Here is a 25,109-nt window from a genome sequence, read left to right as displayed (position 1 = left end):
TTTTAGCACCTTTGTCAAAGATCAGATGGCCAAAGATGTGTGGGGTGATTTCTCTGACTTCTATTCCTTTCCATTGGCCCATGTGTCTATTTTTATGCCGATAGCATACTTCTCTTTTTATTACTATAGCTTCATAGTATAATTTGAAATCTGGTACTGTGATGCCTCTGGCTTTGCTCTTGTTGCTCAGTATTGCTTTGGCTATTCTCTTCTGGTTCCATATACATTTTAGGATTGTTTTCTTCCAGTTCTGTGGAGAATGTTGTTGGTATTTGGGTAAGAATTGCTTTAAATTTATGTGTCACTTTTGGTAAACATGGCCCCAAATGCCTCCTAATATGGCGAATGTTTAGTAGCTTACAGATGTTGTCCACGGCCTCCACTCAGGCACCTCGCGGGAAGTGAGGTCGGTGTGGGATTTCCTTACAGTCGCGCTGTAAACGGCAGCAGTGGGTCACACCTTCTGGGCCTGTGTTTCAAGATCGTTTGCTGCTCCCTGACGCCGCTTGATCTGGGAACCAGCTCCTCCAAGATCGTGTGTTAGAAGAGGGGAAAAAGCAATCAGAAAGTCCAGATGATCTGTATTTGGTAAAGGCAAGACTGAAGAGGGTAGGATTCTTGCACATGGTAGTTACAGATCTGAACTACAATCAGCTGATTTTCTTTATTCACAGGACAGGAGTTGGAATAGAAACAAAAGCAGCCCTCCTTCCAGTTGTGCCCGCAAGAGGGCGCTAGAGCTCTTCACGCACCACCGCAGCTCATGAAGCCGTTGGCTTGTCCTGGGTTTCCTTTCACATTGCCGTGTTTTCACGCTGTCCACTTGTTTGATCTTTGTTTCAGCTATAAACAGACAAGCAGGACAAAATCAAGACAGGGGAGCTATGCATACAATCAAAAAGAGTAGTTTGTGCCTGTAGTGTCTCCTCTTTGGGTCTGGTTTTCCCTTTGACAGTCCTCCTCCCTAAAGAGCTGGCAACTAGACAATGTTGCTTTTGATGGCCCCTCGCAGTTTTAAAACCACCTTCCCAGTCTCCAGGTGTGTGTGACCTCAGACAGCACTCACTGCTGGAGGATGCAGAGCAGATATCTGTGTGGCTTGCGCTGCCCTTGAAAGCAGCGTTGTTTAAAGGCCAAGTGCATGCAAGCTCTTGCTGGGCTGCCTGGCCTGGAGGCCAAGCTTGTAGGATAGGGAGAAGCTACTTCACCCGGCTGCCCTGGGACCAGCAAGCAGCACCTTCCACAGGACGAAGAGCAAGCACCAGCCACCATTGCTCCCAGACCAGGGAACCAGAGCTTCTGATTCAGCCCGTTTGGGGTGCACCCTGAGGATATGCATTTCTACCCAGCTTCCAGCAGATGCTGCTGGTCTGGAGACACCAGTGTGTGAACTGCTTCCATTCACCTCACATGTTTGTAGAACTGGTCCCCATCTATGCAGTAGATGGGCAGGGTCCATGTGCCTAAACAAATTTACCTCTCATGAACAGCCTGCTTTACCAGGGAGCAAGGTGAACTGGAATAAGCCCCTTGTCCAAGGCTCTCGGTCTTCTGACTCCTAATCAAGGCTAGTTCCTAAGGCTATTTACTCCTTTATAACTTTCTTTAATAGCCAACAGGGATGACTGACAATTGCTATTTGGAAAAGGCTAAGAGTTAACGGTGGGAGTTGGCCTTTGGGAACTTAAGAGTGACAGTAACCCCATCATTATTTGATAGTTAGGGTCCCAGGTCTTACTCATCTCCTTTCCCCTGAAGCAACCTAGGATTGTTTCCCACATACTAGCTATTGGACAAATGTGTTTAGTTGAACTCTTCATTGAGCATGATCTAAGGAAACAGCCAAGAAAAAAGTATCCCCTCTATTTTCATCCATGCTGTGTTGCAGGAGTAAAAATATCCTTCAATCTACCTTAAATCATCAAGGATAGAAATACATCCAATACCAGATTTCAGCTCTTTAGAATTATATGTCTAAATGCTATTGGGTTTCCAAAGGTAGTGTGGATTTCAACCTTATTTAACATAAATTTTTTTGGACGTTTACTCTGAGCAAATAATTCTGCTGAGGCTATAAATAAGATCTGGTCTCTGGCTTAAAGGAATGTAGAGTCTGGTGGGAAGAAGTGGAGTGTTCATAATTAACCACAATGTGACACCAGGTGGAGAGTGACACTGGCCGAAGTAGAGGTCCATGGTGCGGGAGGCAGGAGGGAGAGTCAGTTGCCCTCAGGAGAAGGAATGGAGGATTTGGGGTATCTGGACTGAGTCTGTAAGAGATAGGAGAATCTTGCCTGTGAACCTGTGAATGTGTTCCAGGCACAGAAAGGTACGTGAGGAAGACACGGTCCGAACAGAGCTTGCTCGGAGCAGCTGCCTTTCCCTGAGGGCTGGGCAGGCCCAGGAGCAGAGTGTAAGATTGGAACCCTGATGGCAACAGGCCAGGCCCAGAGCTGCAGAGCGGTGCTGAGCCGAGAGACAGAGTCAGAGCTGTGCCGCAGGGAAGGTGGCTGTGAGGAGGAGCAGTTGGGAGACACGTGAGAGGGACACGAGGAGAACAGGGAAGGGTTGGAGGCCAGCAAAGGAGACACTTCCGGAGTCAACAGGAGTGAGGGGGCGGCTTGTGTTTGGGTCTTACGTGGCAAAGCCGGTATTGAACCTGGTTTCACTTGCTCCCTCCGCAAGCCTAGGCTGAAAATCTCCCTCTTGACCTTAGCTTTCCCACCTGTGAAAGGAGAGGGTAGATGCCACTAGGGTCCTGCCTATCTCCAAAGTTCTATGATTCTGAGGCCCTTATTTGCTGTCTACTGTAAATCCAACTCTGAATGGCTGAAGTCTCTCACTCTTCAAATTTGCTGAAATCCGTTTGGTTCTCTTTGGTGAAACCAAATGCAACCGAAGGTCCCATTGATCTGGCCATGGTTTGGGGCGAGATGGAGAAGATGGAATACTTGAGCTAGACTAACTCCAACCTGCCTTATTTGGAACTTATGTCAACTATACCAACTTTTCAAGCGTGGCTGAAAAGAGGAAATGTATCTGGATGAATTTACAACCTCAGGGACTGGAAGCATGTTTCTAGCTGTGACTATGTGGTGGGTTACTTTGGTTACTTTTTATAAACTCAAGCGTTTTGTATAAGGGGCAGAGGCCAGATTTCATGACTATAACTGGAAATCTTAGGGAACAGATGAATCATATAACTCATCACTCAAACCGGAAAGCAAATGCATCCTACCCTTGGAGTTTATCTCAACATGCCGAGGGAAATCTTAGAGAGCAGGAGTAACCCTTAGCTCCAGCCCTGTGTGGGATGCGATGGTCCAGCATCGTCTCCAGCCAAAAAGACCACATAGTGCCTTTTGTTCTTTCCTAGGGGTGGGAAGGATGTGAAAAACAATGATCTGGCTATGAAGAAGAATTGGGGGAGTAAAAATGAATCATCACCAGCTGCCCGGAAACACCAGGAGTTTTCTGATGGACCAGAGTCCTGTACCTTGGGTGGGAGAGGGAAACTGGGAGCTAGTTGGGGAGATAGAGGTTGGAGAAAGGGACCTTCAGGTGCTGCTGAGACTCCCAGCCATGGCGAGGGAGCAAACCAAAGGGCATATAACTCGCCGCTGTCCCAGGATCACTTTGGAGTTGGCTTCCTGTGATGTCCCTTGGGGAGGGTTTTTTTCCGGAGCTGTCCTTAGTGATTTCCTTGTCAGCTGCCCCAGGCCCTGTGTCCACCCTGTGAGGCATCATCTGCATAAAAATGTGGAGAATGTGGCCAAGGATTCAGCTCCTGTCCAGAAGAACTCTGTGAAGGAGGAAGCCGCATGTGTAGCTGCTACACAAAAGCCTGCGACCTAACCCTGGGCCCGAAGGGGATGAGTCCCCAGCCCTGCAGCTCCCTTCCTGCCCCAGCTGGGACTCTGGGGTTTCAGGAGCACCCCACTAATTGCTAACCCCTGGAGATCGGGATTTGAGCTGGATTCTCTCTTGTTGTCTTAGGCAACTTTGGGTTAAATAATCACTTTAAAAAACATCTTTATGCTGAACTCTCCATTTATTTAAGTCCTCTTTAGTGTTTTTAAATGAAGTCTTTTTTTAAAAAATCTTATTATTATTGACATTTTTGAACACACAAAAGTTAGAATACTGTGATGCAACCACACACCCAACTTTAATATTTCTCAATATTTTTGTCAAATTTGTTCCATTTATGTCCTGTGCAATAATTTTCTAGGTATATTAAAACAAACCACAAATATATATACTGAATAAGCTTCAAATATATAGCTAGTATGTAAGGTCTTTTTTTTTATTCCAGTATTGGGGTTTGAACCCAGGGGAACTCTGCCATGAGCTGTATCTCCAGCCCTTTTTATTTTTTATTTTGAGACAGGGTTTTGCTAAATTGGCCAGGCTGGCCTGTAACTTGTGATCCTCTGGCCTCAGCTGCCTAAGGTAGCAGGAATGACAGAGGTGCATGTCGTGCCCAGCAGGACTTTTTAACATAACAATATTGCTATTGTAGGTATCAAAAGTAGGAATTTTTTCATATCATGTAATCTCAGTTTTCTACTTTCTTTAGTTGTTTGAAGTATCTGTTAAAGTAGGTTGTTTGAGATCCCAATAAGATCTACACAGAACACAGTTCCAGTCAGTTTTTGTGCTATTCATTTGCGGTAGAAATCAGGTCGAAGGTTCTGTAGTTTCCCATAGTCCAGGTTTGGCTTGTTGCATTCTTGTGGTGTGTTCCCAAAGAGCCTTGGTTCCTTCTAATTAGGAAATGGTATTTAAAGACCACCATTTGTGCACAAGGGTCATTCTTTGCTACTGGGTTGTTATTGTTTTGTGGGTTTCTTTCAGAGTAAACAGTTGAAAAATGTATGTGTATTTGAAAATGCAAAAAGCTGGGTTCTAATTGATATTTTCCACTGAAGATTATGACTACAGGGCTTTTCCTTGTTTGGTTTTATGTTTGTATCTTGTTTTTCCTATGCTGAAAAACTTAAGTTCTTTGACAGTAATATAATTATTTACTAGCTTTAGCTTATGACACATTTGTAGCTTAAGAAATTACAGGTAATCCCAATAGTCTGAGAGGCTAAGGCAGGAGGGTAATAAGCTTGGGTCCAGCAACTGAAGGAGAACGTGTCTCAAAATAAAAATACAAGGGCCGGGGATTTAGCTCAGTGGTTCTGCCACCTGCCTCGAAAGCACAAGGACCCAAGTTCGAACCTTGGTACCAAAAAAAAAAAAAAATAAATAAAATAAAATGAAAATACAGAAAAGGGCCAGGAAGGCTGGAGGTCAATCCCCAGTAAACCCTCCCCACAAAAGAGAAAGACTAGGACCCACATCACCTGCCATAAGGCTACAGAACGTAGGTTACCATTTCTTCCTGGAAATTCCAAAGGCAATATCTTCTCTGATGTGTCTAGAGATATTAATCAAAATTCCTTTTGTGCACTGATGTTTTCTTTCCTGCCTTTATTGTTCTGCTCCTACTTTTCAGGCTTTCTCAAGCATCTGGTGAACCTTAGCTATTGTTTCAAATCTTAAATGATTCCAAAATATCGACATTACTAGTGACAATGAGATTACTGAAATAAGAATATAAAATCCAGGAAGTAAATATTCTTAATCTCATATTTGTATTGAAAACATCAGTGTCAGCCCCATTTTTCTCTCTTAAATAAATAAATAAATAAAATGCATATTTCATCGTTCTGTTCCTTGAAAAGGCATAGACAAAATGACAACGCAGCAGTAACAAGACAATAAGTATAGAGACTGGACTCTAAATGCCATTCCTCACTAAAAGGAACTAAAATTATACAGACACCTCCCTGAGTCCAAGTCATGGCAGGAAATTAAAAGGTGAGCCTGCAGTATTGTTTTGTGTCAAAGAAGAAACCTTTTAACAAATGAGGTCAGATCCAAAGCATTCAGGAGCCACTTCCTGCTGGCCAGAGATGGGATAATTTGAATATTAAAAAAATAAATATCTAAAGTTTTATGAGTTTTCAATGATTTAAAAATGCTCATTAGTCATCTTTAGAGGTTGCTAGGGTACTAACTTATACTGTACTAACTTATACTCAAAAAAATGTAAGGAAAAGAGAAATACTGGGGGCTTATCCTGCTTTTCCACTATGTACCATATTTCAGGGTAATTAACTATTGATAAAAGAAAGTTCAAGAAAAAAGAAACCAGAAATTCCCAAAGACAATTTATTTTTTATGCTAGTTTTTATTTACTGCTAACTGTGCAAAGGACACCAATTCAATACTGTACAGTTACATAAATCCAGTATTAAACAACAGCATATGGGATAAATCTAAAGCAGAGCACCATGTGACTTCAAAACTGATTAATATCACAGAACACAACTCAGGTCATACAATTCTTAAGAAACCTGAAGAGCTCTCTTATTTAATATTAAATTACCCAAAAGCAAAGGCTCTTGATTTTGTTGTTTTACTTTCTAGAAAAATGGAAATTATAATTTTGAACAGTTTGGTATGCTGCATAATTTCTCAGCCTGGGAAATAGCTTGTAAGATTTATTTCAATTGGCACCATTAGTTAATACAAAGTTGACAAGCTGGTTGACAGGAAACAAATGAATATCATCAAATAGGCTCAGTATGGGGCTAGTTGTACATCCATCTTAATCTCCTTATTCACAGCCCAAAGCAGTATTCCTTCAAAGGAATATATTAAATCAAAAGACAAAACAATCTGAAACGCAGATACAATAGTAATGACTCTTGCCATCTAAATCATTTAAACACCAACAAATAAAATTTTAAAAATTGGGCTGGGGATTTAGCTCAGGGGTTGTGTTGCCTGCCTCGCAAGTGCAAGGACCCGAGTTAGATCCCCAGTACCAAAAAAAACCCAAACAAAACTTTAAAAACCAAAACAGCAAGAAAATGGCAGAGTAAGAATACTTCATATTGCTGAATCTTACATATTCTGGAGTACATAATGAGAAGATGAAGGAGGTGAAGCAATATAGTCCTAACTGCCCCAGGATTTATAGCACTGTGAATTTGAGAAGAACCACCATATGATGTGGCAACTGGATGACAGGGCGCCACACAGGGATGATCTGCCACAGCAGGAAGGCAGGAATCAAAACCTGGCCATGGTGGCTGCACATAGGGATCTGACACAACTGGGTAATAGACTGCTCCGTGAAGGATAGATGCAGAGTCAGCATTCGCTAAAGTCCCATTTGCTGATGCTTCTGTCTGTGCACCATCTGTTCTCCCTACCTCACTGTACAAGTGAGGAACAGTCTGGTCTATCAGAGGAGGTGGCTCAGTATAGACTGGGTAATTCTCTACATGAGGCTGCTGCATCTGTGGCACACAGACCATAGAGTGCCAATAGCTGTGGTGATAATACTGCAACCCCAGACTGAAATAGTAGTGTGAAACTTTTGTAACTTGAGGCAGATCACTGCCATTTGGATCACAGGAATAGGGTGGAAGTTGTGGTGGTGAGTTTGAAGCCTCTTCCACCTCAAAAGGAGATGGAGGCGGCAGTGGTGGTGGTGGGAGAGAGGCTGCAGCAGCAGGAATAGCAGCAGAATGGTATTGATGAGATGGTGAAGCAATCACTGGCCTGCCTTGTGCAGGTGGAGGTACAAATAGAGGCTGCAGAGCGTTCTGTGAGGAAATTGATGAAGTACTAGTAGTTTGATTAGCAGTTACACAGTTAGGTAAGACTGGAGCAGGAGCAGTACTGGCACAGGAAGCTGCAATTCCTACAGACTTTCCCATCATCTTCTGGTGGTAGTTGTATGAGGTAACCGTGTCCTGTGGAGACATAGAAGAACATGGTCTTCTGTCCTGCAGAGACAAGTTTGCTGTAGATGCAGTTGTGCTATATACACCTGGAGTTTCATAGTCTGGCTCTGAAGGATAAAGATATTCTTCATATCTCCCATTGTCACTCTGGCCACTGCCCTCTTCTGAATTTGAAGTCTGTTTTTCTGAGCTATGTTCTCGCCTTCCAACACAGTATCCTGAAGTAGCAGGAACCATCATAGAGGGATTACCATGGTTAGGTAAAGCTGGATAAGCAGTCTCATCTCCTTTGTCAACTTCATAAAAAGTAACAGTTTCTTCCGAGCCACTGGGCATCTGTCCATTCTCCAGGACAAAGCCATAATGACACTCCTTATTCATACAATGCATCTGGTGGTGACTATGCCTAAAAGAACAAGAACTACAGGAGAAGTTATCAAAGCTCTGGCAGCACCTTTTGCCTGGCTCAGAGTAAAAAACAACTTTAGGGCTTGGCATGTTGTGCCTATTTATAAAACAAGATGAATCCCTGGGTATCCAATATCCTCGGCCTTGTCTGTGAGTTGAGTGTTGATGATGGAACTGTTCATTGCCCATAACATTGGCAGCTGTTTGTGAGTGGTGCAGTGGGGAGGGTCATGCCCATAATGCATACTGTGTTGAAGTCTGGGCGGAGGGAGGGAATCTCCCCTGCTGAAGCCACTGTCATATAAACCTCTTTTCCTTGAACTTTCTTCAATGTCTCATGCTCCTTAATGTCCATCTCAGGCATAGCCATTTCTGGGACATAGCCTGTAGACATTTTCTGGTAACCCCTTCCCTTCCGACTGGGTGTAGCATTCCAGGTAGGAATAGGAGTCGTTTGGGTAACTGCTTTTCAATTAGCCAGTGGAACAATGTGCTTTTCTGCCAGTTCTTCAATGAAAACTGTCACTGAATTGTTCTCATTTCCAGCTTCTTGAATATGAGCATTATAATATTTTCCATCTGATTCTAAGAGAACCTGACATTTGTCTCCTAAATAATACTGTCTTTGGGCCAGGGATTTAGCTCAGTGGTTTTGCTGCCTGCTGTGCAAGCACAAGGACCTGAGTTCGATCCCTGGTACCAAAAAATAAAATAATAATAATAATAATAATAATAATAATAATACTGTCTTCCAGCATACTCCACGTAATCAGATTTTTGAAGTCCTTTTCTGCTGTCCAACCAAACATCAAATTCTACATAATGATAGATTTCTGGACCCAGAGCTTTGAGCACTTTATAGGGGAAGAGCATCTTTGATGGGCTTTCTGGAGACATCAGTCCTTCCATTCCTTGATTGTAGCCCTCTGGTATATTCTGAATACTGAAGCCAGCATCCCACTCTTCAGTCATATCCTGGGTTGAACTCTTGTAATCAATATGGGCATCCTCACTTCCAGTCACAGCATTATTTCTATTCTTCTTAGAACTACTTCGAAACAACTGAACTGCAGTTTTCAAGGCCTCTTCATCCATGACAAACGCATCTTTATAGAGAATCTCATACAATACAGCCTGACAAATAGCTGCCTTTGACTGAAACTGTTCTGAGTACACAGAATCATAATGACCATTGCTTGAATAACAGAATACAATCTTGACTTTATAGCCATTATCTGTGACATAAATTGGTGGCTTTCCAGGACGGTGATAAAGAATGAAATCCCAATTATAGATTTGAGAAAAAGCTTATATTTGCAGCTGGCTTTCCTTGGGATCTTTCAACCATTCCAGGTATTTCTCAAAAGATCCCTCCACATAAGGCTCAAAAGTTTGTAGCTTTTCCTTCATATTTGTGACACAAGCCTTCCTAACTTGCAAATGATGGGCCTAGTTGCAAAATAACTGCTCCGAAATAGCCTGAAAGAGGCAAGAGACATCCTTGGCAGTCAGCTTTTGAAACAGCCCTAAACTGCCTAAATATTCACCCATTGAAGCCTCATTTAAAGACTTCTGTCCACCGGACTTTTTCCATCCTTTATGCCTTGTGCATGGAGTGGAGTGGGGAGAAAAGGAACAGAAGTGTGGAAAAAAGGAAGAAGCAGGGTGCAGGGAGGAGTAGGGGTCAGGGAGAAGGGCTCACGTTTTCCCAAAGACAATTTAAGTGAGGAAAATAACCTGATGAATTTCTTACCTCCTCCACAGCTGCATTTCACTCTGCAAATGTCACTGCAAATTTTCTAGAACCAAACACTTCCTTTCCATAGGATTCTGGCAACACATAGAGGGATTCCAATTTTCCTGTTTCTTTTTTTCAATGTCCTTTCTGTTTATATGTGTAATTCATCACCATCTAAACCATGCTTTGATGAAATCTCCCCATGACTAATACGATTTAATTTGTTTTAACCAATTTGTTTAACATGTTATGCGTTGAATTTATTTTTCCTGAAGTCAAGAAAGGAGGCACTCAAGTTGTGTCTGATTCACAGTTTGAATTGGGGCACACCTCATTCCTTCCAAGCTGGGTTGATTCTTCGCCACTACTGGATCCTCACTTTGTTACTCCAGCCCCAGCACCAAATTAGGGGCCCATTTTTTGCCAGTCCTATACCCATCATCTACTTGCTGTGGTGATTGTAAAGAAAACTGAAAATTTGAGTTTCTGCAAATGAGCTCATTTCACAGCACAACTAACAACTAGCTGATTCAAGAATGAAAACTCTCCCAATACAGACTTCTTCTCTTTAGAGGCAAGGCCTGGGGGAATAAATGAGCCTTGTGCTCTGCCCTCAAGGTCAACAGATGAATGTGGCCTTGTGTGCATTGTGAATGTACAGCGCATGACATCAGGCGCATTTACTGGGCTTTCCAACCGCCGGAGTCTCTCTAATGACCAAATTTCTCCTTTCAGCAGGCACTCTTCTCTGACTTCTGAGATTGTATCATGATCCTAGAAAATTATATTACCATTCCAGAAAATTTGTAGTGACATTTGTACTTTTAGCTTCTTCTCTGTCTTGGCCCATGATTCTTCTTTTCTCTGACTTGCTACTTCACCCATCAAGTTTAGGTGAATATATTTTAGACCTGTATCAAGCACTTTCATTTGAATTCCAATCTTGCATCTCCAACAACCTACTACCAGATATTTGTATATCCCATTATCACCCCCCCCAAAGTTACAATCTCCCAAAGATTTACCTCCCATTTTCTTTGATGTTGTCAATGACCAGATGGAGCATTATAGTCATTGTACTCATATGTTGTTCTTTCCTTAACCATGGTCTTGAGTTAGGCAATGAATTCTGTCTCTCCAACCTTTAAACAAACATCCTGGCTTTTCTCTCTCTGTTTCTGCCACCACCATGGTGGACTGTGCCCTATTATTCTTAAGTATAAGGATAGACCCCTATATAGGTCTGCCTTCTGTTTATTTTTTCCTTTGAATTCAGGGGATGTATGCTCCACTCTTCCCCAATATGATTGTTTCTCAAACACTATTCGACTCATATCACACCTAAAAAACTTCTGCGAATATCTTACTAAATCTTCTGTCAAAAGGAAAACATTACAACAATTTAACAATCTTGGCTTTATACTACTACTACTACTACTACTACTACTACTATTACTACTACTACTAGATACTAGAATTGGCAACATTTCACACCATAAAATAGAAAGAGGGTTCCCATGGACTGAACAAAAAGTTTGGTTTTATAGACAGAGGTGGGCTGAAAAAAACCGAAACATAGAACAAAAATCTAATTCATTATTTCAGTTACTCTCCTTTTAAGGGAGAACAAGAAAATAGAACAATAGAAAAATAACTGATTAGTGAACATCAGGTTACTTCAGATAATGTGTGTGTGTGTGTGTGTGTGTGTGTGTGTGTGTGTGTTACAGTTAAGGCAGAGGGAACTTCATTACTTCATTTTCATGTCAACTAAAACTGGTCTGTTGGGAAATTTGGCCACGTAATTTGACCACATAATTTTTCCAAAGGCGGGGTACGTTTCAATTTGGTAACATGGAACTTTATCAGTGACTCCATTTTGACTCTAACTCATCTGTGGGGACCCAGTGCAGGACATTGGTCCAAAGCAATGGCTCCTGTGAGGTTTACTTAACAGTTCTCTGTAGACACCCACAACCTCAGACTCGCATTTGAAACTTCGTAATCATTTCCAATCGATCTTTCCAACTCTCTCTCCATTCCAGGTAGCTCCTTCCTGACTCTGCATGTACCGTTTTCATTTCCTGCCCGAACACTTCCTTCTGCTCTCACTCGTGTTTAGCATGCCACTCTGCTTCCTCTCCACCTGCCTATGACTTACCCATCCTCTGTGTCCCTATGTCCTCTCCCTTCAGAGGGGATTCATGAGTGCAATGACCGGATGTCTGCTTTTGCTATAAAAATATCTGGTGGGCAGTGGGAAAGTGTGTGGGAGATAGAAATGGGACAGACTTGGCCATATTTGATATGCTAGCCATGCAGGGGCTCATTGTTCTGTTATCTCTACTTTAGTGTATGTTGGGAATCTTCCATAATAAAAGTTTAAAAATAAAAGCAAAATACAAGAAGCTAGAAGTATGGTTAAAACCCATGAAGTCCTAGACTACTGGCAGCAAACTTAAGGCACACGTATTTGTTTTTCTTTTAAGATGAAAGATCTTAATGCATGAGTTGTTTTTTCTAAACTAGAACCTTAGTATTCAGGTTTAATTACAGCGTTGGCACTTTGTGATAAATAAGTGGGTTTGGGGTGGCGGTTTGAGCACACGTCTCTAAAAGGTTCGGTACCACTGTCTTAGACCAGCAGGGCCCTTCAGCGGTGGCTGAAGATTACAGCAGAGCAGCAAGACAGTCTTAGGCAGAGTTGGCAAGGAAGAGCAGGCTGGTGGGCAGAAAAGTCCCATAAAATTGATTCCACAAGGGTGAAGATTCGTGTCTGATCTGTTTATCGTTCTGTCCAACATGTGGAATATTCCAAAGTGTTTGTTGGATGAATTTATTGAGTGCATCGATAGTCTACAGTCAAGGTAAGTCTGAGAACAGCCTGCAAATCCAACTGTGGGAGAAGAAGGAAATGGCTGTGCTTCTGTTGGGCTCTGATTTGCTCACTTAGTACCTCAGAAGTTCCAACGAGGGTGGCAGAGAGCTCCTGGACCACAAGATGGTCACTGTGGACTCCCATGGTTCATGTGTGGCTACCTGGAGCTTACACCCCAGTGCGTGCAGATAAGCGCACCCGAGGTCCAGAGATCAGTGCAGAGTGAGGGGCTTCATGCTGCTGACTCTGGAGACCCAGGAGGCCTTCCTAGGTTGGTCCCTGAATGAGAAATAGGAGTTGGCTTTATAAAAGGAAAGGGGAAACTGTTCCTAGCTTGGAGAAGAGAGGAGCAAATGAAAAATTCACTTTGTGGGTGTCATAGAACAGGAGGCTGCGGTAGGTTGGTGGTGAAGGTAGGAGCCAGACCCCACCCGATCTTGTGGGCCACTTTGAGGGTGTGAACTCTATTTAAAGAGCAATGAACCCTTTGGAGCAGCCAAAAATCACAAAAATCACAAAAGAGTGATTTTGGCCTTTAGGAAGCTTGTGGCTGCCATCTTTCTAGAGAGAGATGGGGACCTGACCTTTGAATAGAGTGGGATCCTGGAATTGTTGGGTGGCTGATAAGACCTTTATTAACATTGAGAAATGAGGAAATGAAGTTAGTGTCTATTGGTGCAGGCCTTACTCTAATGGGAGTTCTTTTCCCCAAATAGCTTTAGTTGGGAAAATACAGACATTTCTTTAAAATGCATCTACTACATAGGAAGAGCGAAATGTAGGAATGGATCACAGTGTGGAGAAGGGGAAGGAAGCTGAGCTGAGATAGGAAACCAGGCTCACTCCGTAAGCGCTGTTCTGATTTCTCCACTATGTGTTGTTGTGTATTTGTTCTTCCCTTCTTTAGCTCCTTGTCGCCATTGCTAGAAGCTGATTTTCTCAATCGTGCTTCCTGATCAATCAGGAGCTCAGCCTTGTGGTTGGGATTTCCTGTTAGGCTCTCTGCACGCCGCCGTGAGGAAAGAGAGGAGTTGCCCTTGTGGCCTGCATCCTGGCCTGCTTTCAGGAAGAGGAAAGACAGGTTATGTCACCAGGGAGGGGACTTTAATGGTTATCTGTTGGAGATTGCTACTCAGCATTCCTTCCTAAGGTCATGAGCCACCTGTGGCCCTGGCTCTAAGCTAATCTGGTCCAGGCTCTCCATTGTTGCTGCCTGGCAGCTGAAGCCGGGAGCGGCCACCTATACCCTGTTGGTTGGTTGCCTTTGTGCTCCAAGCTCATGTGCTGTCTGGGTGTGGAGCCCTGGGTCTGCTCCTGCCTTTCCCAGCAGTCTCATACCAAAGTTTTCCTTCCCAAGCCAACCTCTTCAGCTTCTACTCTTTACTTGTAAACAAATTCTCAGTGCATCGATAAGCACAATTATAAGTACAATTACTCCTCGGAATCTGGGCAACGCTGTAGCTTATACAGTCAGCTTTTGGTATTTACAAGTTCCACATCCGGGCAGTCAACCAAGTGCATATTGAAAATATTTGGGGGAAGGGGCCAGGATTTAGCTCAGTGGCACCTCACCTGCCTGCCAAGCACAAGGTCCTAAGTTTGATCCCCGGTACCAAAAAAAAAAAAAGAAAGAAAATATTTGGGGGGAAATTGTAATTGTACTAAATGTGTACAGACTTTTATTTTCTTGATGTTATTTCCTAAACAACACAGCATAACAATGATTTACATTGTGTTAGGCCTTATAAATAGTCTAAAGATGATTTAAAGTATGCAGAAAGGATTGTGTAGGTTATAAGCAAATACCTTGCCATTTTAGGAACTTGAGTGTAAGTGGGTTTTGGTACTGGAAGGGGTTCCAGTACCAGTCACCTCTGGACACCGAGGGATGATTCAACTTGGTCCACTGTCCTGACAAGAAAGTATGAGGGCAGGGGATTTAGCTCAGTGGTTCCATCGCCTGCCTCGCAAGCCCAAGTTCCAGAATTCGATCCCCAATAGCAAAAATGAAAGAAAAAGGAAAAACAGAAAGTGTGAGGTCTGGCTAGGTCACACCGGTATCTCAGAAACCAGCCTTCTGATGGCCACAGGGCTTAGTGTTTATTCACCATCTTTGCTGTAAGCAAGATGAGAAGAGGGTATGACAATTTGATCAGGATGAAAGGGCAATTTATTTTCTTAAAGGTAGGCAGATTGCAAGTTCCAGCCCAGCCTGGGCAATTTAGCAAGACCCTGTCTCAAAATGAAGGTTTTAAAAGGCCTGGGGGAATAGCTCAATGGTGGAGCCCTTGCCTAGTATATGTGAGGTCCTGGGTTTGATCCCTGGCACTGAAAAAAAAAAGATTTAAAGAATTGCTATCAAATGGATATTAACAAAATATTTGCAGCCCTCAAACAAAAAATATTATAGAACTGTCAGGTGGTCAATTAAAATATCCATTTCTTTTGAATTTTGTTATAGTTGGGTAATTATCAAGATCTGTATTTATGGTTTATCTTTTCTTTCTAACTACCTTTAAATCTAACTTGTATTTGCAATTTTGCATTTCTTTTATTCTTAAAAGAGTAGAAAGCTCCCCAAAAGACTAGATGCCCCTCAAAACCAGGACACATCCTCTTCTTGAGCAACACTTTCAACTCACTTTCTTCCTGCATTACTTAAAGGAGGTCAGGAACTTGTCTGAGGGATTTCTTCCGGAAAAGCTGCTCATTTTATTGTTTTCCACTTTTTCTTTCTCAGCTTGGTAGCAGTTTCGGGAGAAACTAGTTCCTGAAAGACCTTCATTAAAAGTGGAGTGCCTTGCAGAACTGCTGTGATTCACTGAATATTGTTCAGCAGAAATCACCTCCCTCAACTCCTCTTCCCTTTAAACTGGAGCCTACTGCCCCACACATTGGCGTTGGCCAATTTAATGCACAGGGAGAGGACCACGATGACAGTCCTGAGCCCGGCTTCAGGGCCTTTGACTATATACACTGTTGGAAGATCAGGGCCTAGTAGCTGGTGGTCCTTCACCTCATCGCATATCCTGGAAGAAGATATGCAGGAGAGACCTACATCGTGAATCTGTTTGGAATGAAGAGAACTGCTGACCTGCAGATGATGAGTGAGAAATAAGCACTTGTTTCTGGTGACCCACTGAGACGAAGGGCCATCTAAGAACTGTAGAACTGCAGCTGGCACTGACTGCTCCAGGATGCGCTTCTGACCTGAAGAGTGGAGCTAATGCCATTTGTCTCCCACAGGGCAGGAGCTTGGACCAGAGCTCAAACTCACCAGGTCTCTCACAGCAGTTCACAGAACTCACCTATTCGGTCCGACCTCAGCATCTTCTGCCCTTTCAAGAAATGCATTCGAGGAAATGAAATGGCCCTGTCTGTCTCCTTTCCTGCCCTCCCTGCAGCTATGATTTTAAGTACAAGGCAATTCACCACTTCTGCTGCCTAAATTGCATTTTTGTTGTTTCATTTAAACTCCTCCTGGTGCAGCCACTACACTTCAATTCTCTAGTCTTTAGCTGCAATTTATCCACCCTATGAAAGATCTAAAGAAATCTGGGGACTCTTATCAAGCAGTTCCACCTTCAGAAATGTAGCCTAAAGGGATTCTCACACAAATATATAAAAGTGTATATTAAACATACGAAATATAAGAAATAACCTAAGTGTCCTGATAAAGGGGAATCATTAAGTAAATTAAGGCCTATCAATATGGAATCTCACACTGCAATATTAAAAGCGATACCATAAAAATGTATTTATTGACATGAAAAGGAGAGGGTTACCAAACAATGCACAGTATGAATTCATTTTGCTGCCAACAAGAAGAAGGATTCACACATCTGGAAGGATATATGCCAATAGTTTTGTTTTTTCTTCCCATTTTTATTTTTATTAGTACATGTTTGCATTGCATACTGATCACATTCCTCGTGGGCAGTTGGCACACGTATATAACACATTTCCATTCTTTTTTCACCCCCTTTTCCTCCCCTCCTCCTCCCTTTCCTTCTTCCCTCTCCCTGCATCTCCTGATCCCCTTCTCATTTGAAAAAAGATCCATCTCCCTGCTTCCTATTATCTATCTTCCATTTTGCTCTTTATTTATATTTTGGGTTTCTCATTTAAGAGGAACCATGTGCTATTTAAGCTTGTGTGTCTGATTTATTTTGGTTAACATTATGGTCTCAAGGTGCATCCATTTTCCTACAAATGACTCACGTTCATCCTTCTTTCTGGCAGAGTAGTACTCCATTGTGTGTAAATACCACATTTTCTTTATCCAGGCATCTGTTGATGAGCATATAGGCTACTTCCAAGTTTTAGTTATTATAGATCGTGCTGCTATAAATATGCGCATGCATATATCAGTGTATATGATGTTTTTAACTCTTCCTGCAAGATACCTAGAAGAGGAATAGCAGGGTCAAATGAGATTTCTAGTTTTAGTTTTTTGAGGAATTTCCATGCTGATTTCCATAGTGGTTGTACTAGTTTACAGAGCTACCAACAATGTAAAAGGGCTCTTTTTTTTCCTGAAGCCTCACCAGCATTTGTTGTTGATTTCTTGATAATGGACATTCTTTTTGGAGTAAGATGAAATATCAGTGTTGTTTTAATTTGCATTTCTCTAATGGCCAGTGATGTTGAACATTTTATAAATACATATTTGGCCATTTGTATTTCCTCTTCTGAGAAGTGCCTATTCATTTCATTTTGTCCATCTTTTCACTGGGTCTTTCATTCGGCGGGGGGGGGGGGTGTCTAATTTTTTTGAGTTCTTTATGTATTCTACATACTAGTTCTCTGAGGAATACCTGGCAAAAATTTTTTCCATTTTGTCTCTTCACTCTGTTGGTTGTTTCCTTTGCAGTCCAGAAGTTTTTAATTTGATATGATCCCATTTGTTGACTCTGGGTACTATTTTTTGTGCCACTGGGGTTCTGTTCAGAAAGTCCTTGCCTACACAGATGTCTTCAAGAGTTGTACTATTTTATCTTTCAGCAGATTAAATGTTTCTGTTTTAACTTTAGATCTTTGATCCATTTTGACTTTATTTTAGTGCGTGGTGTGATACTTGGGTCTAGATTGGGTCATCTGCATGTGGGTTGCCAGTTTTCCCAGCACCATTTATTGAAGAGGCTGTCTTTCCTCCAGTCTGTGTTTTTGGCCCCTTTGTCTAAGATCAAAGAGTTTAATGTGCCTGGAGTCATGTTTTACTTCCTTTTTCTGATTTTGTTGATCTACATATCTGTTACTATGCCAGCACCATGCTGTTTCAGTCACTGTAACTTTGTAACATAACTTCAAATCTGGGATCCTGGTGCCTCCTGCTTTGCTCTTGTTGCCCAGGATTGTTTTTGCTGTTCTGGATCTCTTCTGGTTAAATGTGAATTTTGAGATTGTTTTTCTCTAGTTCTATAAGGAATGGTATTGGTATTTCGATTGAGATTACATTAAATCTATATATTAGCTCTGGAAATAGGGCCATTTTGACTATATTGATTCTGCCTATCTGGGAACAGAGGACATCTTTCTATTTTCTGATGTCCTCTTCAAGCTCTTTTTTTCAGAGTGCTGTAGTTTTTCACTGAAGAGGTTTTTCATTTCCTTGGTCAGGTTGAATCCTAAGTATTTAAGTTTTCTTGATGCTATTGTGAATGGTATTGTTTTCTATGCCAGTAGTTTATGTTGGTTATATCTGATTGTTAGAATCATGAATAATTTTTATTTATTCATTTATATATATATATATATATATATATATATATACATTTTTTTTTTTTTTTTTTTTTTAGACAGGGTCTCACTATGTAGCCCAGGCTGGCCTCAGACTCTTGGTGATCCTTCTGCCTCAGCCTCCCAAGTGCTGGGATTATAGGCATGCACCACCACGCCCGGCTCCATTTTTATATTCTTTTAAATAGGTATATCCTAATACACCAAAAGCCCACTAACTTATGTAACAAAAATTAATAAAATGTATTGTTACTTTGATCCTCAAGAGTGTTTTAGATGAATAAAGATGCGTGCTTATTTTGGATCTTTTTTTGTGGGGGAGGGGAGTGATTCCAGATCCAATGTTAAATAATAGTAAAGAAATAAAATCAATAATAAAATATACAAAGAAAGAGCTGTAGCACTAATGGAACATTTGGAGATGAAATGGTTAAACAATCTGATATGCTGAAAGAAAAGACGGCAGAGTGAAACTGCTGTTTGTGTAAATAAAGGAGGTCAAAGCAGAGCCTTTCGGAGCAGGAACTTCTTTCAGGGCTGAGCGGCCCCCTGGGAACCCAAGAGACTGTGGGCAGGGCCACCGTGGGACAAATAGATAAAGTGCGGAGCTTCTGGGTTTAGGATGGGGTTAGTCCCTGACCAAGTGTGGCAAATTGAAAATGTCCTCGCTTAGCAACACAGCGCACTGCAGTGTCTGTCCTTTCCCTCCTGGCCACGTGGCTGACCCAAGCTTCGCTCTCTGCTGCCCAACATCTCGAGAGAGGAGCGACTGCCTGGGAAAAGACCCGAGTTCGAAATTTGAAATAGGTTTTCTTCTGCTGAATGGTATCGTTCTCACACCACCGTGAAGTTGAAAAATCATCACTTCAGATTGAAAGCTTGATGCAGCTGGGATGAGGCAGAATCAACTGTCCTTGGCTATTCAGAGTTCATGGAGGATTGGCTTCAGGATACACAAATACACACATGCACACACACGCACACACACACAAATAGTGGAATCTGCAATGCTCAAGTCCTTTATATAAAGTGGTATCATAGTATTTGCATATCACCTGTACACATCTTCTTGTTTGTTTGTTTGTTTTTAAGACAGAATCTTGCAGTGTAGCTCAGGCTGACCTTGAACTCACTGTGTTGCCCAGGCTGGCCTCAAACTCACAGCGATCCTCCTACCTCAGCCTCCTGAGTGCTGGGATTACAGGCATGTGCCACAACACCTAGTGTTATATATTTTAAATCATCTCTAGATTATTTATAATACCTAATACAATGTAAATGCTATGTAAATAGTTATATTGTTTAGGAAAGAAGGATCAGAAAAAAATCTGTACATATTCAGTACAATCTTTTGCCTGAATATTTTCCATCTATTGATTGGTTGAATGCAGGCATTCAAAAGATACACAGTTCTGATTGTACTTACACCACAAAAATCAGCACTCAGGGCTCTTTTCCTTGGTGAACTGGTTATTAAACATTTTGTAGCCCTAGGATGAACCATGTAACCTTTCAGAGGAAAGTACAGGGACAACTAAGCAATCCTGGCAAAATTCAGAGCTATACAGACCTCGTCACCATCCACTTCACCTTAGTCCCCTCTGAATGGCCAGGTCTGTCCCTCTGGACTGCAGGGGCCCGGGACTCTGGCAAGCTCATCTCGCCAAACACTGGCTTGTTGTGCCAGCTGGAAACTCCCCCTGGGCTCCAAGTCAGGCCTGAAAATGGTACATTTCCAAGAAGAAGCAAAAAAAGAAATGAAAATCTGACTCCCTGCATGCATAGGCCATGCCACCTCTGTGCACAAAGTGAAACTTGAATGGTCCCTTTGAACTTACCAGGAAAATAGAAAGGAAATGAAAAGTGCCCTTGGTGGCACTTAAACTTGTAGAAAGTCAACCTAACTTCCTTTATGCTTTTTCACCCACATCTGTAGTTCTGTCTTGAGTAGAATTGCAGATGATCTTTTGTTACATTTTTTTTTCATGTCTGGAGAAACAACTCAGCTTTCTAAGTGGAATTATTAAAATAATTCCTGGTAGGATATAAATTTTTTTCTCTGATTCCAGGACATCAACTCTGCCTGTATTGTCATAAATTCCATAAGCTTACCTAATTCCCTCCCCTCCCTGAGTGCACACTTGTAATAAAGCAGGCTAGCAGATGTGACTCTTTCTTCTGTCTAGTGTTGGTAGGAAGAGGGCCAGGGACAGGAGTAGAGAGTGAGGAGGCATCTGAGACCATGGAATGACCTCCTATTCCTGGGTCCACTTCACACAGATGCGCTGTGCCACACTGGTGTCTTTAACTGGTTTTTTTTTTTGGTACTGGGGATGGAACTCAGGACCTTGCACTTGTGAGGCAGGAGGAGGCACCACTGAGCCAAATCCCCAGCCCTGGTGTCTTTAACTCTTACATCTCTGTGTGACTCCATTCATGCTGCGAGCCTAACATCTAATGTGAAGAACAATTAAATGTTTAACTGAATGGTTATCAAGTGTAGATGGAAATAAAGTGATGCTTCAGATTCTGAGGACTCTTTGAAAAAGATAGTCTGCATTTTGGTAAGAAATAATGCTTTGCTGTTTCCATTGTAAAAATCCATGGATAAAAAAATCCATGAATATTAAAGAAAATTTATAATATATGGAATCATAAAAATAGGCATTACCAAAATCCCATCGTTCAGTCATGATGGCCGTTTCCATTTTGATCTGATTCTCTCTAGCAAATATGCATGTGCACAAGTCTCTATTCAAGTTATAGAGCAGAAGATGAAGGATCTAGCATCTTCTATTTGGCCCATGCAATGTATTTTTAATTTAAATTTGATCTTAACATACAAACATTAAAAGATGTCACATTAAATCCAGATTTAGGGTTTTTCTTGAAATATTGAACCTGCATGCCTTTCGTGGTTTAGATTTAGAATGTCCTCCAAATGGCTCCTGTGCTTAAAGGTGGGGCTTTTGGGAGGTGATTGGATCAGGAGGTGCTGTATTCACCAGTGGATTAATCCACTGAAGAGTTCTGAGCTGAACCTACTGTTAGAAGATGGGGTCACTGGGGTTGTGACTGGAAGGATGCATCTCCCTCCCTGGCTCCTCCCTTTGCTCTCTGACCCTTTCCCATCATTCCTTTCCTGCCCTGGAGTCAGCCCACAATGGACTGAATCCTCTAAAATCCATGACCCAAAATGACCTCTCCTCCTGGAAGTCATAAGTGTTAGGTATTTTGTTCCAGGGATGACAAAAATGTCTTAGACAATTCACAAACAGGAGGGTTTAGGAGAGGCAACCACCATCAGAAAGGGGACCTGCTGACCAACTGGTCACCTTCCCAATGTAGCTTTTTTTTATGGTACCTAGTTGGCTCAGTAAGTGTTTAAGTGTAATGCCCTTGATGCAGAGTCTCGAGGCTTTTTAAATCATGCACTTACTTTGTGTATGTAGCTTTATGTGCCACTGCTGTCTCTAAGCATATATTACTACCATTCCATACGTTTTTCCTTGTCAATACCAGTGTATATAGAGTAATACATATAAAGGGCATCAAAGTACAAATAAGAAAATAACTTCATTTGGACTATTTTCTTACAATTTATTCTCTATGCAAATATCCTTTCAGTTGGTAGGAATCTTGTATCCAGGTTTTTCACTCTTCATTTTTTATAAATATGCTACTCATCAAATACATACAACATAGCTTTGTCTTTTCCCTGTGGTTGGATACCTAAAGTATTCTTTTCCTATCATAACTACATTATGATGCAAATATTTGTGTTGAAAATTTTTTTTTCTGTATTATGCAATCTTCTCCTGGGCCATATTCCTAGAAAGGGGCTATGCAATAAAAAGTACAAACAATTTTAATGATTTGATATTTGTTGTCAAACTCTCTCCTAACAGGGCTATCTAGTTTTCTGATCTGCCTTCTCACCTCCATTGTGTGCAAATAGGTTTCCAGACACACTTAACAAAATTAACTATAGGAGGATATGTAGTTGTAACCATATATAAAGAATGTATGTGTTAATAACTGATTTGATACAGAAACATGGTACATTTTAGTTTTAATTTGTACTTTTCTCTTCATTAAGAACAAAACTTTGCCCTTTGAAAAGAGCAGGGGACCAAAGAAAGAGAATCACTACTTCAAAAAGACAGTAGGATAGTGGGGGTAGAAGTAGAATATTAGGGTTTAGATCCAAAATGTCTCCCAAAGTCTCATGCTCAGAGATGGGGCCTTGTTGGAAGGGGTGAGTCACGGGGGACATGACTTGGAAGAGTGTATTCTCTTCCTTGTTTCCCCCTTCTCTCCCTGTTTCCTGGCTGCCACTTCATGACTAGCTGTTCTCTTCCATTCTTTCCACCATGCTACTTCTGCCTGGCAGCCAACAAGCTGACCATGGACTGAAAGGACTGAAACCATGAGCCAAAATAAACCTCTCCTCCTTTAAGTTGCAGCTGTTGAGAATTTTTCCCAGTAATGAGAAAATAGTTAAAACACAGTGTCAGAGGTGGAGACCCAGAAACCTCCACATAGGCAGAAGCAGAGGGAGATGCACCTGAAGGCGGGATGCGGCAAAGAAGTAGAGGCCACCAGAGTTAGCCCTGGGAAAACCAGAAAGGTTCAGACAGCAGTCTGTGATCCAGACCTCACAGCTCAAGCCCAAAATAGCTAAATCCCCTGGATCCAGATTGTTTTCACCTACTAGTAAGTAGTGTTTTAGTGTCCAAAGTTCTTTTTTAAACTATTAAGACATTTCGTTTGTTCCAAAGTCTTAATGAGGTCCCTAATCTGGGAGGCCGCTTTCAATTTTTTGCCACAAGTAATTTCTCTATTTCTTTCTGTTTTCTCCCCAATTCATCCTATTAACTTGAAATTGCTCTTGAAAAGAATATGTCTAGCATCCTGTCCTGAATCTGAATCATCTATTCAACTCACAGAAGCAAGTAACTACCTTAGACACTAAGTACCACAGACCTGGACTTTAGGGCCTGAGTTAAAATCACCTACAACAGGAAGGAGCAGTCAGCATGGCCAGTTGGAATCCAGGGCCAAGGACAACATAGAGAGAGGCTGGCACTCACTACCTGGAGCTATTTATTATTAGCAGAGAGTAAAAAATCTTTTGATGTGTTTTTTTCTGTGACTACTTCATGAAGCCAGTTTTTGAGAGAAGAAGGAAAGATGAAAACCTGAAACTTCACATGAATACATGACTGTACATAGTTACAGCAATCTGTAATCAAACTTGAAGGGAGCCATTGTTTCTAGGTTGAATATAAAATCTATTTTTGCTAGTTTCTACCTCTGGACTTTTGCATCTGAAAGTAGTGATTTTATTACCTGAGAAACTGAGGGGAAGGATAAAAGTGATAGTTGTCTCTAGCACACAATATGTTAATACATTCATCTCTGCATTAGCATTAGCAAATCTAGCTCAATCCTAGCCTGGTTTTGTGGACATTTGTAAGCTAAGAATGTTGAGCTAAAAGGCTGGAAAAAATCAAAAGGAAAAGAATATATTATGCCATGAAGTTATATGAAATTCATATTTTAGTGTTCCTAAATCAGGCTGCATTGTCATAGGCATGCTCATTTGCTTATTTATTGTCTATGGCTGCACTTGTGGTATAATAGTTGTGCTGAGGAGTTGCAATAGATACCCTATGTCCTACAACCTAAAAATATTTGCTCTCTGGCCTTTAACAGAAGAAGAGTTTGCTGATTCTTTCTCTGAGTAAAGACTTAGTGTTACATTAATGAAACATCCTTACCAGAGGTTCTATCAAGAGTGGGAGATATCAGAGACACACATTCACATGACTTGAAATCAAGTATTGAATTTATGTGGGTTAAATTTATAGATGCTGCTAAATTAGGCAAAATGAAGAGGGAGTAGTTAATGGGGCATCAGAAAAGGGATTTCAAATGAATATGATAAGTGACTATGTTGAAGTGGACACTTAGAATCTAAAATGAAATGCTACAGGTACAAAATGAGGAAAGCCTGAGTGTATGTATGGCATTGGCATTCTGATGAATGTTGTCCATTTGTAGTGTCAAACACTAACTACTACCTTGAGAGAAGCAGGTACAAGCTGGCTTTTAGCAGCAACAACATTCCTATCAAGTTGAGAACAAGACTTTGCTCAAGATCAAGGGCGGCATAATATTCCATCACGTATATATACCACACTTTCTTTATCCATTCATCTTTTGATGGGCATCTAGATGGTTTCCAGAGCTTAGCTATTGTGAATTATGCTGCTATAAACACAGATGTGTGTGTATCACTATAGTATGATACTTTTAACTCTTTTGGGAATATGAATGAATCTATGTCATTTGCGGGAAAATGGATGAATCTTGACGTTAAGTGAAATAAGTCAGACACGGATAGTTAAATAGCACATGGTTTCTGGGCCGGGGATTTAGCTCAGTGGTTCCACTGCCTGCCTCGCAAGAGCTAGGTCCTTGGTTTGATCTCCAGTAACCCCCCCCCAAAATCACATGGTTTCTATTATAT

At 41.5% G+C, this 25,109-nt stretch overlaps 1 protein-coding gene across 1 annotated transcript; it reads right to left on the bottom strand.

Annotated features, from left to right (window-relative positions):
* Positions 1–6,963: 6,963 nt before the first annotated feature.
* Positions 6,964–20,233, bottom strand: LOC101711340 (UDP-N-acetylglucosamine transferase subunit ALG13-like). Its single transcript, XM_087208002.1, is given in 8 exon segments — positions 6,964–7,017; positions 7,020–8,441; positions 8,444–8,508; positions 8,511–8,842; positions 8,965–9,916; positions 13,679–13,891; positions 15,719–15,864; positions 20,145–20,233. Coding segments are annotated over 8 exon segments (3,273 nt in total).
* Between the last annotated feature and the right edge of the window lie 4,876 nt (positions 20,234–25,109).

This window comes from Heterocephalus glaber, unplaced genomic scaffold (genome assembly GCF_053883595.1).
Source record: "Heterocephalus glaber isolate CG9 unplaced genomic scaffold, H.glaber_assembly_v1.0 deba00000901, whole genome shotgun sequence".
Classification (NCBI taxonomy): domain Eukaryota; kingdom Metazoa; phylum Chordata; class Mammalia; order Rodentia; family Bathyergidae; genus Heterocephalus; species Heterocephalus glaber.
Note: the sequence above shows the minus strand (reverse complement) of the source record. Positions and strands in the feature narration are given on the sequence as shown.